At 41.6% G+C, this 15,392-nt stretch overlaps 1 protein-coding gene across 2 annotated transcripts in view; it reads right to left on the reverse strand.

The window, feature by feature from the left end:
- Positions 1-15,392, reverse strand: part of HSD17B3 (hydroxysteroid 17-beta dehydrogenase 3) — a 160,938-nt gene that overhangs the window by 106,254 nt on the left and 39,292 nt on the right. For both annotated transcript variants that reach the window (XM_069745461.1, XM_069745460.1), the window contains exons 3-4: positions 12,780-12,855; positions 4,101-4,208 (exon numbers count right to left, since the gene is read on the reverse strand). In XM_069745461.1, the coding sequence (XP_069601562.1) occupies positions 4,101-4,208; positions 12,780-12,855 (184 nt within the window). The remainder of the gene's footprint in view (positions 1-4,100; positions 4,209-12,779; positions 12,856-15,392) is intronic.

Below are 15,392 nucleotides of genomic sequence, written 5' to 3' on the forward strand. Positions count from 1 at the left end.
TTCAGAAATTACTGAAAAAAATCTAAACATTAGAATTTAAACGTATTAACTTTTTTGTAAAAGGCCTCATTCACACGTCCGTGTTAAAATACATACTGTACATGAAAAAATAGTACCGTGTCATCGGTCTTTTCCATCAGTGTGTCATCAGTGTACAGTCCGTGTGCCATCCATGTGTCTGTTATACCATCAGTATGTCATCCGTGTGTCCATTTTTACCATCAGTGTGTCATTCCTGTGTCCATTTTTACCATCAGTGTGTCATCCAAGTGTCCATTTTTACCATCAGTGTGTCATCAGTGTGTCCAAATTTACCATCAGTGTGTCCGTTTTTACTATCAGTGTGTCCGTTTTTATCATCAGTGTCCATTTTTACAATCAGTGTGACATCCGTGTGTCCGTTGTTACCATCAGTGCGTCATCCGTGTCAATTTTTACCACCAGTGTGTCATCCATGTGTCCATTTTTACCATCAGTGTATCTGTTTTTGCCTTCAGTGTGTCATCCATGTGTCTGTTTTTACTGTCAGTGTGTCATCAGTGTGTCCATTTTTACCATCAGTGTGTCCATTTTTACCACCAGTGTGTCTTTTGTGTGTCCGTTCTTACAATCAGTGTGTCATCAGTGTGTCCATTTTTACCATCAGTGTGTCTGTTTTTACCATCAGTGTGTCCGTTTTTACCATTAGTGTGTCATCCGTGTGTCCATTTTTACCATCAGTGTGTCATCCGCGTGTCCATTTTTACCATCAGTTTGTCTGTTTTTACCATCAGTGTGTCCATTTTTACCATCAGTGTGTCATCAGTGTGTCCGTTTTTACCTTCAGTGTGTCATCCATGTATCCATTTTTACCATCAGGGTGTCATCAGTGTGTCCATTTTTACCATCAGTGTCTGTTTTTACCATCAGTGTGTCCATTTTTACCATCAGGGTGTCATCAGTGTGTCCATTTTTACCATCAGTGTCTGTTTTTACCATCAGTGTGTCCGTTTTTACCATCAGTGTGTTCGTTTTTACCATCAGTATTTCACCAGTGTGTCCATTTTTACCATCAGTATTTCATCTGTGTGTTCGTTTTTACCATCAGTGTGTCCGTTTTTGCCATCAGTGTCATCCATGTGTCTGTTTTTACCACCAATGTGTCCGTTTTTACCATCAGTGTGTCCATGTTTACCATCAGTGTGTCCATTTTTACCATCAGTGTGTTCGTTTTTACCATCAGTTTGTCATCAGTGTGTCCGTTTTTAGCATCAGTGTGTCCTTTTTTACCATCAGTGTGTCCATTTTACCATCAGTGTGTTCATTTTTACCATCAGTGTGTAATCAGTGTGTCCATTTTTACCATCAGTGTGTCCATTTTTACCATCAGTGTGTCCGCTTTTACCATCAGTGTGTCATCAGAGTGTCCGTTTCTACCAGTGTGTCATCAGAGTGTCCGTTTTTACCATCAGTGTGTCCGTCTTTACCATCGGTGTGTCGATTTTTACCATCAGTGTGTCCGTTTTTACCATTAGTGTGTCCATTTTTACCATCAGTGTGTCATCAGTGTGTCTATTTTTACCACCAGTGTGTCCGTTTTTACCATCAGTATGTCATCAGTGTGTCCGTTTTTACCATCAGTGTGTCATCAGTGTGTCCGTTTTTACCATCAGTCTGTCTGTTTTTACCAGTGTGTCATCAGTGTGTCCATTTTTACCATCAGTATTCTGTCCAGCCATATAATTGCTGTCTAGAAAGTCTAGTCATTTTCTTTATGTCTCCGTTATTACAGACATTGTATTTTTGTGTGTATTAATCCTTCCTATGTTTCATATTGTAAGGTAACAGCACCACCTGCTGGCCGTTTAATGCATAGATTCTAGTTTAATTTGCAATGTGTTATGGGAAGTTCCTAGGGCATTGTGAGATTGTTCCTGTTGCATTGTGGTCTTATTATTGACACTGTGAAGGGAACAGCAGCCATTATTCCTCCATGTGTCTTAGCAGAAACTACATAATTCGTGTTCTTCATGCTCCTTAAATAGCCTGCTCTAAGCATAGTTGGTAAGCACTGTTACAATCCTGTGTTTATCAATACGTTCCCTGTACTAAGTAGGTAATCATCAGTTTGTATTACCTCATGTTACTGTATTGCAGACTATTTGTGTTTTATGCTCTGTGCAGATATAAATTCTGAAATGCTCCTGTTATTGCATCTTATAGTTTCACCCTTTCCTGTCACATCTACAATCAATAAAAGAAGATTACAAATTTGCAGCCTCTTTTCTTAAAGAAGACGGGGGAGGGGGTTAGCTACATGTCTCATTGCACACCAGAACACATGAGCTGCGCGCACAGTGAACAAGCCCGTAGAGACATGTTCACACCACCAAGAGACTTGAAAACACAAAAAAGCATAGTAAAACCAAAAACACACTGTTGCAAAAAAATCACAGTGGACAGCAAGTGCTAGTAAAAAGATGGAAAAAACAGGGTATTTGGTTGATATGTTTTTTGCAAAAAATGTATATTAAGCCGCTCTACCAAACGTCAAGGTATACCCATATCAGAGCAGTCCTAACTAATGTATGTAATCCCTATCTGATGTATTTAAAACCTGGTCATATGTACAATACCTGTATGAGCAGGATTCAGAAAAGGAATGTCCATGTGGACACGCTGGACAGAACGGCTCCTGTGCGCACAGCTCAAAAAAGCTTTTTTGAGCTGTGCGCACAGGAGAAAAAAACGTATCAACCAAATACCCTGTTTTTTCCATCTTTTTACTAGCACTTGCTGTCCACTGTGATTTTTTTGCAACAGTGTGTTTTTGGTTTTACTGTGCTTTTTTGTGTTTTCATGTCTCATTGCACACCCTGCTAACGTGTATGAGGACAGTATAATCAGTATGTCCGCTTTTACCATCAGTGTGTCATCCTTTTGTTCATTTTCACCATCAGTGTGTCCGTTTTTACCATCAGTGTGTCCTTTTACCATCAGTGCGTCTGTTTTTACCATCAGTGCGTCTGTTGTTACCATCAGTGTGTCCGTTTTCACCATCAGTGCGTCTGTTTTTACCATCAGTGTGTCCGTTTTCACCATCAGTGCGTCTGTTTTTACCATCAGTGTGTCCGTTTTCACCATCAGTGCGTCTGTTTTTACCATCAGTGTGTCCGTTTTTACCATCAGTGCGTCTGTTTTTACCATCAGTGTGTCCGTTTTTACCATCACTATGTCATCAGTGTCCATTTTTACCATCAGTGTTTCATCAGTATGTTTGTTTTTACCAGTTTTTCATTAGGGTTGAAACGGTAAAACTTTCCCAATCCCCTGAGATACAAAAGCTTCAGGGGGGTGCATTTGTACAGCACGATCCAAATGGGTTAAAATTAGAACATTATTTCAAATATTCATTCAGTATTCAGAGCACACATAGTGTCCTCTCACTTTTATGTATTTTAATGATATGAAATAAACCAGGGGTGTCAAACTGCATTCCTCGAGGGCCGCAAACAGGTCATGTTTTCAGGATTTCCTTGTATTGCACAGGTGATAATTTAATCAACTGCAGAGAATGATTCCAGCACCTTGTGCAATGCTAAGGAAATCTTGAAAACACGCATGGTTTGAGGCCCTCGAGGAATGCAGTTTGACACCCCTGAAATAAAGTGCTAATTTTAACCTTTTTGGATCCGACTGGAAAAACCCACCTCTTTTTCCAATTGATCACCACCTTGCAACAGCTTCTGCTCCAGGCTCTCCAAAATGGAGGGTTGGAAACATACTTGTAGGTGAGCTGGTGACCTGTTTCATATTTATACAAAAGCTTCTCTGAGCTCCTTAGTGACAATTGTTTCGCTGATATATCTATGTGGCCACAGCTCTATATATTCAACTTTCATTGGGTTTTGGTGCAATCTGTTTTTTGTTTTCAACATTGCCAAAAAGTCGATATGTAAAATCAATGATATAAATTGTGCTGTTGACTATTATATGGTCTATGGACTGCCAGGGGGCAGTCTGTTGTGACAGAGAAAGAACAAGGACTGAAAAAATGTTTGACTCAAGATTTATTTAAAACCCTTTTTTCCAAATTATCAGATCATGACATACTGCCTTACCTAGGATTCCAATCTCCAGCCCTTTAAGACTTTCTTCAATGTGCTTATAAATCTCAGTTTTGGTGAAGTCGGCTTCTATGATTAGGACTTTTCTTCTTGTATTTTGCTCTGTTGAAATGTAACCAAATGTACGGTATATAACATATTCCTTTTAGACGGATCAATGTTTTTTTTCCCCTAAATCAATTGCACAATGCTTTTATAAATATGACGTATGACAACCACTTATGTCCAACTCCATAATTTTTCTTGACAGGCTGTTGGTAGTGGCTTAAAATAGCAAAAGGAGGAGTACTCACCTTATCAATTCCCTTCCGCTTTGGTGCAGATGCTTCCATGATTTCCCACAGACTCTGATCTTCCATGATTAGCAATGATGGGTCCACACGACATGTAAACACAGCCACCAAGCACTGGCTATAGCAGTGGCCTCATTGGTGTTGACACTTCATCAGTGCCGGTGTAGAGTCACAGTGTACAGGGGTCCTTGTTTATTCGTCAAGCTATAGTGCTTACCGAAGAGGCTGCCATGGGAACCCGGATACCTGGAGCGCTTCTGAAAATCAGGTGTCCAGCGCCACAGCTGCATGTGTCGCGGCTGTGTGACAGTGACAACACATGCATGGAGAGCCTGTTTGTTGCAGCTCGGAACAGCTGATTAGCCAGCACGCTCCATGTATCCAGGTTCCCTCTGCAGCTTATTCGGTAAGTGCTATAGCGTGCCAAATAAGCAGGAACCCGATCAAATTCGCTCATCTCTAAGCTTGCTAACCAACCTCTATACACAGGCTATCCAAGAGTGCTGAGGACAAAATGATCGCTAAGGCCGGCGTCACACTTGCGAGTTTTATGGACGTAAGAGCGCAGAAACTACGTCCGTAAAACTCGCAAAAAATACGGCACAATTATTCTCTATGCCCCTGCTCCTGTCTGCCGTATTTTACTGATCAGTATTATACGGCTTTCTACGGCCGTAGAAAATCGCAGCATGCTGCGTTTGTCACCGTATTGCGCAAATAAAACGGCAATGAAAGTCTATGGAAGCCCCAAAAATACGGATTACACATGGACCAGCAGTGTGACTTGCGAGAAATACGCAGCGCTGTTACAGAGAAAAGCCGGTAATTCAGTGCGGTGTACAGTAAAATCACACTGACAGCTTACAGTAGAATAGGTAGAATAAATATGTACACATAGAATAGGTATATATATATATATATATATATATATATATGTCAGTGAGACACATATATGTATATATATTCTTACTTCATACAGCCGCGATATAGCAAAAAGCCGGTAATTCAATTACCGGCTTTTGCTTTCTCCTTCCTAAAACCCGACATGATATGAGACATGGTTTACATACAGTAAACCATCTCATATCACCATTTTTTTTGCATAATCCACACTACTAATGTTAGTAGTGTGTATCTTCAAAATTTGGCCGTTCTAGCTCTTAAAATAAAGGGTTAAATGGCGGAAAAAATTGGCGTGGGCTCCCGCGCAATTTTCTCCGCCAGAGTAGTAAAGCCAGTGACTGAGGGCAGATATTAATAGCCTGGAGAGGGTCCACGGTTATTGGCCCCCCCCCTGGCTAAAAACACCTGCCCCCAGCCACCCCAGAAAAGGCACATCTGGAAGATGCGCCTATTCTGGCACTTGGCCACTCTCTTCCCATTCCCGTGTAGCGGTGGGATATGGGGTAATGAAGGGTTAATGCCACCTTGCTATTGTAAGGTGACATTAAGCATAATTAATAATGGAGAGGCGTCAATTATGACACCTATCCATTATTAATCCAATTGAATGAAAGGGTTAAAAAAAAACACACACACATTATTAAAAATTATTTTAATGAAATAAAAACAAAGGTTGTTGTAATATTTTATTTAACGCCCAATCCAATCACTGAAGACCCTCGATCTGTAAATAAAAAAAAAAAATAAACCAACAATATACTTACCTTCCGCAGATCTGTAACGTCCAACGATGTAAATCCTTCTGAAGGGGTTAAAACATTTTGCAGCAAGGAGTTCCGCTAATGCAGGCTGCTCCTTGCTGCAAAACCCCGGGGAATGAAGCGAAATATAGGTCAATGATCTATATTTAGCTTCATTTGCGGTGAGGCGCCCTCTGCTGGCTGTTCATAGATCGTGGGAACTTTCCTAGAAAGCCTGGGAGCTTGTATGAAGGAATAATATATATATATATATATATATATATATATATATGTGTCTATATATATATATATATATATATATATAGACAGTATATATGGTTTTATTTTTTTTAACACATGGATCCCTTGTATAGGCGTATGTCGGTTTGGCAAGCCTGCGATAAAAACACGCAGTACGGCTGCCATACGGATTACATACGGAGGATGCCATGCGCAAAAAACGGTGACACACCCTGCCTACGGAGGAGCTACGGACCACTATTTTCGGGACTTTTCAGCGTATTACGGCCGTAATATACGGACCGTATTTGCATACGCTGAGTGTGACGCCGGCCTAATAGATCATTCTGTCTCCACAGTATCATGTTATCAACAGCACATCTCTAATTTAAAAGGGTGATGTGCTGCCGAGAACACTGATATTTGGTCCAACCAACCAAATAATGAGCGCGTTATTTGTTTGTTGTGTGATTGCCACCTACAAATCCTTCTGTGCGCTGCTGAAACTTTTTAATGCAGATGCTATTCACACGTATGTTTATACACTCTCTGCATATTACATACACACACTGCATATTAAATACACATATTGAAGACAGGTTGCCTAGTGTGGCGGTCCGAAGTGCCTCCCCCAGCGGCTGCAGGTTGCTGCATTTTGCCACACCCCCCGGACTGGAAGTCAGTCATTATCTGAGCCGTCTCACAGAACTTGCAGCTCTCTGGCTACCAGTGAACAATTGTACTTGCGTCTTTCAGATGTGAGTGCAATTGGATCTCTGACCACCGGGTCAGAGCGACGTCAGCAGTGTGACCAGGTCATGTGATCATGCTACTGATGCTACCCATCGATGCGCAGTAGCACGAAGAACATTGGTGGTAAGTGCCCCACATTAGTGGAGCTGAAGACACCGAAGATTAAATGTAATGAAGGAGAGGAGATTCGCTGTGTGTGAGGGGAGATTTACTGTATTGTGAGGGTACTGTGTGGGGGAGATTTAGTGTAACAGGGCTGGGGGACATTTACTGTGTGGGGGTATGTTCTTAACTTACATGTCATGACTAGATCCAGGGATTCATTGACACAAAGAGTTCAGTATGCTTTCCCAGTGGTTACTTATATATATACACTAGATGGTGGCCCGATTCTAACGCATCGGGTATTCTAGAATATGCATGTCCACGTAGTATATTGCCCACCCACGTAGTATATTGCCCAGTTACGTAGTATATTGCCCAGTGATGTAGTATACAGCACAGAGCCATGTAGTATATTGCACAGCGACGTAGTATACAGCACAGAGCCACGTAGTATATTGCCCAGCCACGTAGTATATTGCCCAGTCACGTAGTATATTGGCCAGTCACGTAGTATATTGCCCAGCCACGTATGTCACAGGTTAAAAAATAAAAAATAAACATATACTCACCTTCCGAGGGCAAATATATACTCACCTTCCGAGGGAGCCCTTGTAGTCATGTCGCCTGTGTGCGGTGCACTCGGCAGCTTCCGGTCCCAGGGTTGGTAGCGCAGGACCCGTGATGACGTCGCAGTCACATGACCATGACATCATGGCAGGTCCTTCGCACACAGGTGCGCAGGACCTGTGATGAGGTCGCGGTCACATGACCATGACGTCATGGCAGGTCCTTGTCGCATACCATCCTTGCCACCGGAACCTGCCGCTTGCATCGAGCGGTTACCGGAGTGTCGCGAGGCGCGGGAAAGGTGGCGGAAGGTGAGTACATAATGATTTTTTATTTTTTAAATTATTTTTAACATTAGATCTTTCTACTATTGACGCTGCAAAGGCAGCATCAATAGTAAAAACTTGGTCACACAGGGTTAACGGAGTGAGTTACCCGCAGATTAACGTGGTCCGTTACCGCTGGCATTAACCCTGTGTGAGCGGTGACTGCAGGGAGTATGGAGCGAGCACTGACTGCGGGGAGGAAGGAGCGGCCATGTTGCCGCCGGACTGCGCCCATCGCTGATTGGTCGTGGGCATTTTGCCACGACCAATCAGCGACGTGGATTCCATGACAGACAGAGGCCGCGACCAATGAATATCCGTGACAGACAGAAAGACAGACGGAAGTGACCCTTAGACAATTATATAGTAGATATACACATGCATACATACATACATTATTATGCAGAATTCTATGTATTTAAGCATTAACACTGGATAGGTAATGTTATGTGGAAACCTGTTTCCTAAATTAATGTTCATAATAGTAACATATCAATAAAATTTAGTTACAAAACAAAATATTAATCATTTTGATACTGTGATGCCAAGTGTCCACTGGGCAGTTCATTCAGCAGTAAATTGTCTCAAACTCCTCTCCTCTGCATATTGACAGTAGAAGTCCCCTGGATAACACACTGTTTGATGTAGGGTACTGCTTTAGCAATCTACTATATGGTGGGTTAAAGGAAAAAGCTTTAATCTCTTTTACTATATGATATTAAATAACACAGGAAAGTGTGGTATTTATATACAGTGCCTTGAAAAAGTATTTATTACGAGCTAGGGTGGGAGAATCTGTCCACAGAACAACTATTGGTTGTGCACTCCACAAATATGGCCTTTATGAAAAAGTGGCAAGAAGAAAGCCATTTTAAAGCAAGAAGGGAACACAGATAGAATGTGGAAGAAGGTGCTCTGGTCAGATGAGATCAAAGTAGAATTTTTTTAGGCTAAATGCAAAGGGCTATGTGTGGTGGTAAACTAACACTCCTGCACATGATCTTGAAAATACCATCCCTACCATCAAACATGGTGATAGCAGCACCATGCTGTGTCAATGCTTTTCTTCAGCAGGGACAGGGAAGCTCATCAGAGCTGATAGGAAATGGATGTAGCTTACTTCAGGAAAATCCTGGAACAAAACCTTTTAAAGGCAGCAAAAGACTTGAGATTGGGGTGTAGGTTCACATTCCAGCAAGACAATGATCCTACATGCTCTTCATCCAATTTCACTGACCTAGAGATGCTTTACAGAATGAGCTAAAGAATGAGCTAAAATTTCAACCTCTTGATGTGCAAAGCTGGTAGAGGTATACCCCAAAAGACTTGCAGCAGTAATTGCATTGAAAGATGGACCTTCTCAGGGAGGCTGAATACAAATGCATGTCACAATTTTCAGATTTATATTTTTCAAATATTTGGAAATCCACATATTATTTCCTTTACACTTCACAAATACTTGATACTTTGTGTTGGAATATCACATACAATTTGATTAAAAATAATTAAATTTTGTGGATCTAATGTAAATTGAAACGTACATAGGGTATTAATACTTTTTCAACACACTGTATGTAGTGATTGTATGAGGCAAATCAATATTAAACCATGGATAATGAGATTAGAAATATGCAGAATGTTTTCTAAAATGGCAGTCTGTTACTAGTGTAGTGCAGTGGTATCCACACTGTGCAGTGATGAGGCAGTGACCCAGCAACGTTCAAAGCTAAACGTTTTTTATCGTTCAACTCACAGAAAATACACAGCACATGATATCCTCCGGATCACAGCCAGGAACAAGACAGTCCACATCCGAGACTTGGTTGCCGTGGCGACTGCACTGCTGTGTATGCTGTTGGTGCCAAGCTTTTTGGTTGTGTTTGCCTGTGTTGCCTCACACAGGTGGAGCTCTGCAGAGCCTTCTGCTCTTCATACTTGCAAACCCAAACTGACACACCCAACCCTCTGCTTCAGGGTTATTTTACAAGGAACCTGTGGCCATATGCCACGAGGAAAGCCTAGTCAGAAAGGAAATGGACAGCACCACTACCATCCTGTAGTTTGTTTCAAAAATAAAAGCCCAGAGATGGTTTTCTTAAATCTGCCTTGGACAAATAGTTTGCCCAAGACCGACATTCACTCTTATTCTGCATTGCAATCACAGCTATGCCTGTGACTGCAATGCACTCTCACGGCCTCAATACACCTCCGTGCGCATCCTGAGGGGGACACATAGTGGCTCACACTACATTACCTAGCCATTAATAGACAATCACACACTGGAGTAGTCAGCATGTACATTTACAAAAAATATTAAAGCAGACCAATAGATTTAAGAAGGTTTTCTTGCCAAAAACCATATTGCCATTTACCATAGCCAATTATGTAATTTAATTGCCTGCTAGTACCATGTAGATTCAATGACACAGCAATAGTGAAAAAATTCTATCTACGGACAGATTCAATAGTTTGCATATGTTGGCAAAAGTATTAAATATTAGTAATTGTTTAACTTGGAAATTTGGGTGTTTCTCTTACATCTGCTAAAACTACATTTCCCAGCAGCACTTGTTTCTCCTCAGTGCTGAAGATCCCTTCCCCCTCTCTTGTGTGCTCCTGACTAGAGATGAGCGAATTTGATCGGGTCCCTGCTTATTCAGCCACCTATAATGTTTACTGAATAAGCTACAGCGGGAACCCGGATACATGGAGCGTGTCGGCTGATCAGCTGTATGGCTCTGCGGCTGCATGTGTCGTGGCTGTGTGACAGTCCTAACACATGCATGGAGAGCCCAACAAACAGGCTCTCCCTGTATGTGTTGGGACTGTGACACAGCCACGACACATTCAACTGCGGAGCCGAACAGCTGATCAGCCAGCGCGCTCCATGTATCTGGGTTCCCTCTACAGCTTATTCGGTAAACTTGCTGAATAAGCAAGGACCCAATCAAATTAGCTCGTCTCTACTCCTGACTAGCTCCACTCTACATTAGTATAGTTGCCTATGTGGTTTTACATAATTAATGGATCTACCAGGAGGCAATTGTCCTACACTCATCTACATTGGCAGCACAGAGTTGTGTTTGTTGCTTGCTGCAGAAATATCAGTGATGTAAAACTGGAAATGATGCTCTGTTGACGCATATAACTGAAGATGACCTTCTGACATACTGTATGTATCACTAGAACGGCAATATAGCAGAAGATAATCTTCTTACATAAGGATCAATAGAGTGGCACTTGCAGTTTCAGATCAATGAAATCTTAGCAGCAGGTAACAAAAATAGTTCAATGAATCTCAGACCTGTACAAAGAGCCCCATACTTCAGTATATTTCTCATCTCAGTCATCTGTAAACAGCCCATTTTGCAGTTTATCTCCCCTTTCTGTCCCCTATATCACAGCACATCCTACAATATACAGCTCTGGCAAAAATTAAGAGACCACAACATCATGTGCAGCCCAATTTCCAGACCTGAACCCCGTTGAAAACCTCTGGAATGTAATCAAGAGGACGATGGATAGTCACAAGCCATCAAACAAAGTAGAACTGCTTAAATCTTTGTGCCAAAAGCAGTGTGAAAGACTGGTGGAAAGCATGCCAAGACGCATGAACGTTGTGAATAAAAATCATGGTTATTCCACAAAATATTGATTTCTGAACTCTTCCTGAGTTAAAACATTAGTGTTGTTGTTTCTAAATGATTATGAACTTGTTTTCTTTGGATTATTTGAGGTCTAAAGCCACTGTTTTGTTTTATTTAATTTTGACCATTTTTTCTTTTTCAGAAAAAAAATACAAAATTTATTGCTTGGAAATTTTGAGACATGTCAGAAGTTTATATAATAAAAGAACAATTTACATTTTACTCAAAAATATACCTAAAAAGAGAGAACATTTTGCAGTGGTCTCTTAATTTTTTTCCAGAGCTGTTTTTTTCCTTTCTATCCCCTCTATATACAGCCCGTACCTCAATATATCTCTAATTCCTGTTCCCCCTATATATAACCTGATGTACAGTATATCTCTTTTTTGTCCCCTCTATATACAGCCTCCTCCTGCACGTCCTGGTCTGAATTTCACGAATTTAATGAAAGAGGCTTCACCCCTTTATTCTCTCTGATATCATCTCTCACAATAGAAAATCCATATTAGACACAGCACACTTATGCTGGCACAGCTGAGAAAGACGGCACTGTGCAGGATAGACAAGGGCCCCTATAACTACAGGACAGTTCAAATGGTAACTGAAGGCTAAATAGAGTCACCCTTAGGGGGTGTGATATGTGCATAAGGCTACTTTCACACTGGCGTTTTTTTTAATATGTCGCAATGTGTCGTTTCGGGGAAAAAACGCATCCTGCAAAGTTGTTTGCAGGATGCGTTTTTGCCCCATAGAGTTACATTACCGACGCATTGCGACATATTGACACATGTCGCAACCATCTTGCGACGGTTGCACCGTGTTGTGGCGGACCGCCGGGAGCAAAAAACGTTAAATGCGCGTCCGGAACTCCGCCCCCACCTCCCCGCACCTCACAATGGGGCAGCGGATGCACCGGAGAAATGCATCCGCTGCACCCGTTGTGCGGCACGACAAACGCTAGCGTCGGAATCTCGGCCCGACGCAATGCGACAGGCCGAATCCGACGCTAGTGTGAAAGTAGCCTAAGCTCCAGTACAGAATTAAACACAGCTTCATTGTGTTAGATGTTATTCAAGTACAAAATGAGTGAAAGAAATACCGATTTCCATCGCAATCTTCTGCATTTTTTCAAAGGTCCGGCTGATCATCACAATATTCATGCCACGATTTGCAAGCTACAAAAGAAGATGTTGCATATGTGATCAAGTGAATTAGATTAATACAAAATAGGTGTAAAACTTTGTTGTGAATATTCAAGGTCAGTGGAAGGTGACTGGCAACCCGGAGAAAGCTCAATACTCTTAGGCCGGCTTCACACTTGCGAGTTTTACGGACGTAAGAGCGCAGAAACTACATCCGTAAAACTCGCAAAACATACGGCACAATTATTCTCTATGCCCCTGCTGCTATCTGCCGTATTAAACTGATCAGTATTATACGGCTTTCTACGGCCGTAGAAAATCGCAGCATGCTGCGTTTGTCACCGTATTGCGCAAATAAAACGTCAATGAAAGTCTATGGAAGCCCCAAAAATACGGATCACACACGGACCAGCAGTGTGACTTGTGAGAAATACGCAGCGGTGTTAGCGAGAAAAGCCGGCAATTCAGTGCGGTGTACAGTAAAATCACACTGACAGCTTACAGTAGAATAGGTAGAATAAATGTGTACACATAGAATAGGTATATATATATATATATATATATATATATGTCAGTGAGACACATATATATATATATATATATATATATATTAATATTTCTTCCAGCGCTAGACAGCTTTAAAGCCGGTAATTCAATTACCGGCTTTTCCTATCTCCTTCCTAAACCCGACATGATATGAGACCTGGTTTACATACAGTAAACCATCTCATATCCCCATTTTTTTGCATATTCCACATTACTAATGTTAGTAGTGTGTCTATGCAAAATTTGGCCGTTCTAGCTAGTAAATTAAGGGGTTAAATGGCGGAAAAAATTGGCATGGGCTCCCGCACAATTTTATCCGCCAGAGTGGTAAAGCCAGTGACTGAGGGCAGATATTAATAGCCTGGAGAGGGTCCATGGTTATTGCCCCCCCCCCGGCTAAAAACATCTGCCCCCAGCCACCCCAGAAAAGGCACATCTGGAAGATGCGCCCATTCTGGCACTTGGCCATTCTCTTCCCATTCCCGTGTAGCGGTGGGATATGGGGTAATGAAGGGTTAATGTCACCTTGCTATTGTAAGGTGACATTAAGCCAGATTAATAATGGAGAGGCGTCAATTATGACACCTATCCATTATTAATCCTAAACTAGTAAAGGGTTAAAAAAATACACAAACACATTATTAAAAATTATTTTAATGAAATAAAAACAAAGGTTGTTTTAATATTTTATTGAACGCCCATTCCAATCACTGAAGACCCTCGTTCTGTAACAAAAAAAACATAATAAACCAACAATATCCTTACCTTCCGCAGATCTGTAAAGTCCAACGATGTAAATCCATCTGAAGGGGTTAAAATATTTTGCAGCCACGAGCTTTGCTAATGCAGCTGCTCATGTCTGCAAAACCCCGGAGAATGTAGGTAAAGTAGGTCATTGACCTATATTTACCTGCATATGCGGTGAGGCGCCCTCTGCTGGCTGTTCCTAGATCGTGGAAACTTTCCTAGAAAGCTCCCTGGCTCGAGTTCATATGAGGACAACCAGCAGAGGGCGCCTCTTATGTTTTCGAGCCAGGGAGCTTTCTAGGAAAGTTCCCACGATCTAGGAACAGCCAGCAGAGGGCGCCTCACCGCAAATGCAGGTAAATACAGGTCAATGACCTACTTTACCTACATTCTCCGGGGTTTTGCAGACATGAGCAACATTGCATTAGCAAAGCTCGTGGCTGCAAAATATTTTAACCCCTTCAGATGGATTTACATCGTTGGACTTTACAGATCTGCGGAAGGTAAGGATATTGTTGGTTTATTATGTTTTTTTTGTTACAGAACGAGGGTCTTCAGTCATTGGATTGGGCGTTCAATAAAATATTAAAACAACCTTTGTTTTCATTTCATTAAAATAATTTTTAATAATGTGTTTGTGTATTTTTATAACCCTTTACTAGTATTGGATTAATAATGGATAGGTGTCATAATTGACGCCTCTCCATTATTAATTTGGCTTAATGTCACCTTACAATAGCAAGGCGGCATTAACCCTTCATTACCCCATATCCCACCGCTACACGGGAATGGGAAGAGAGTGGCCAAGTGCCAGAATAGACGCATCTTCCAGATGTGCCTTTTCTGGGGTGGCTGGGGGCAGGTTTTTTTAGCCATGGGGGGGGGGCCAATAACCATGGACCCTCTCCAGGCTATTAATATATATGATTAATCCCCAATCCCCACAGTTTTAAGCATACCCTAAAAACTCACTTGTTCAGACTGGCCTACCGCCTCAATGCATTAACCTAACGATCCCTGTGTGGCCTATTTATATATAAAGAAAAAAAAAAAAAAAAAAACAGGTTCCTCGCATCATGTTCTCATTCACTTTATGCAATTAATAGCCCTCTGTGTCTGTAATGCTACATACTTAGGCAGTTAACTGGTTCATGCAGCTTTACATGAACACCCGAGCCTTACACTATGGCCGGTCCGAATAACTAAAGCAATTGTTACCATCCACCTCTTGTGTCTCCCCTTTTCCTCATAGTTTGTAAGCTTGCGAGCAGGGCCCT

The sequence above is a fragment of the Ranitomeya imitator genome, chromosome 1, assembly GCF_032444005.1.
Source record: "Ranitomeya imitator isolate aRanImi1 chromosome 1, aRanImi1.pri, whole genome shotgun sequence".
Taxonomy (NCBI): domain Eukaryota; kingdom Metazoa; phylum Chordata; class Amphibia; order Anura; family Dendrobatidae; genus Ranitomeya; species Ranitomeya imitator.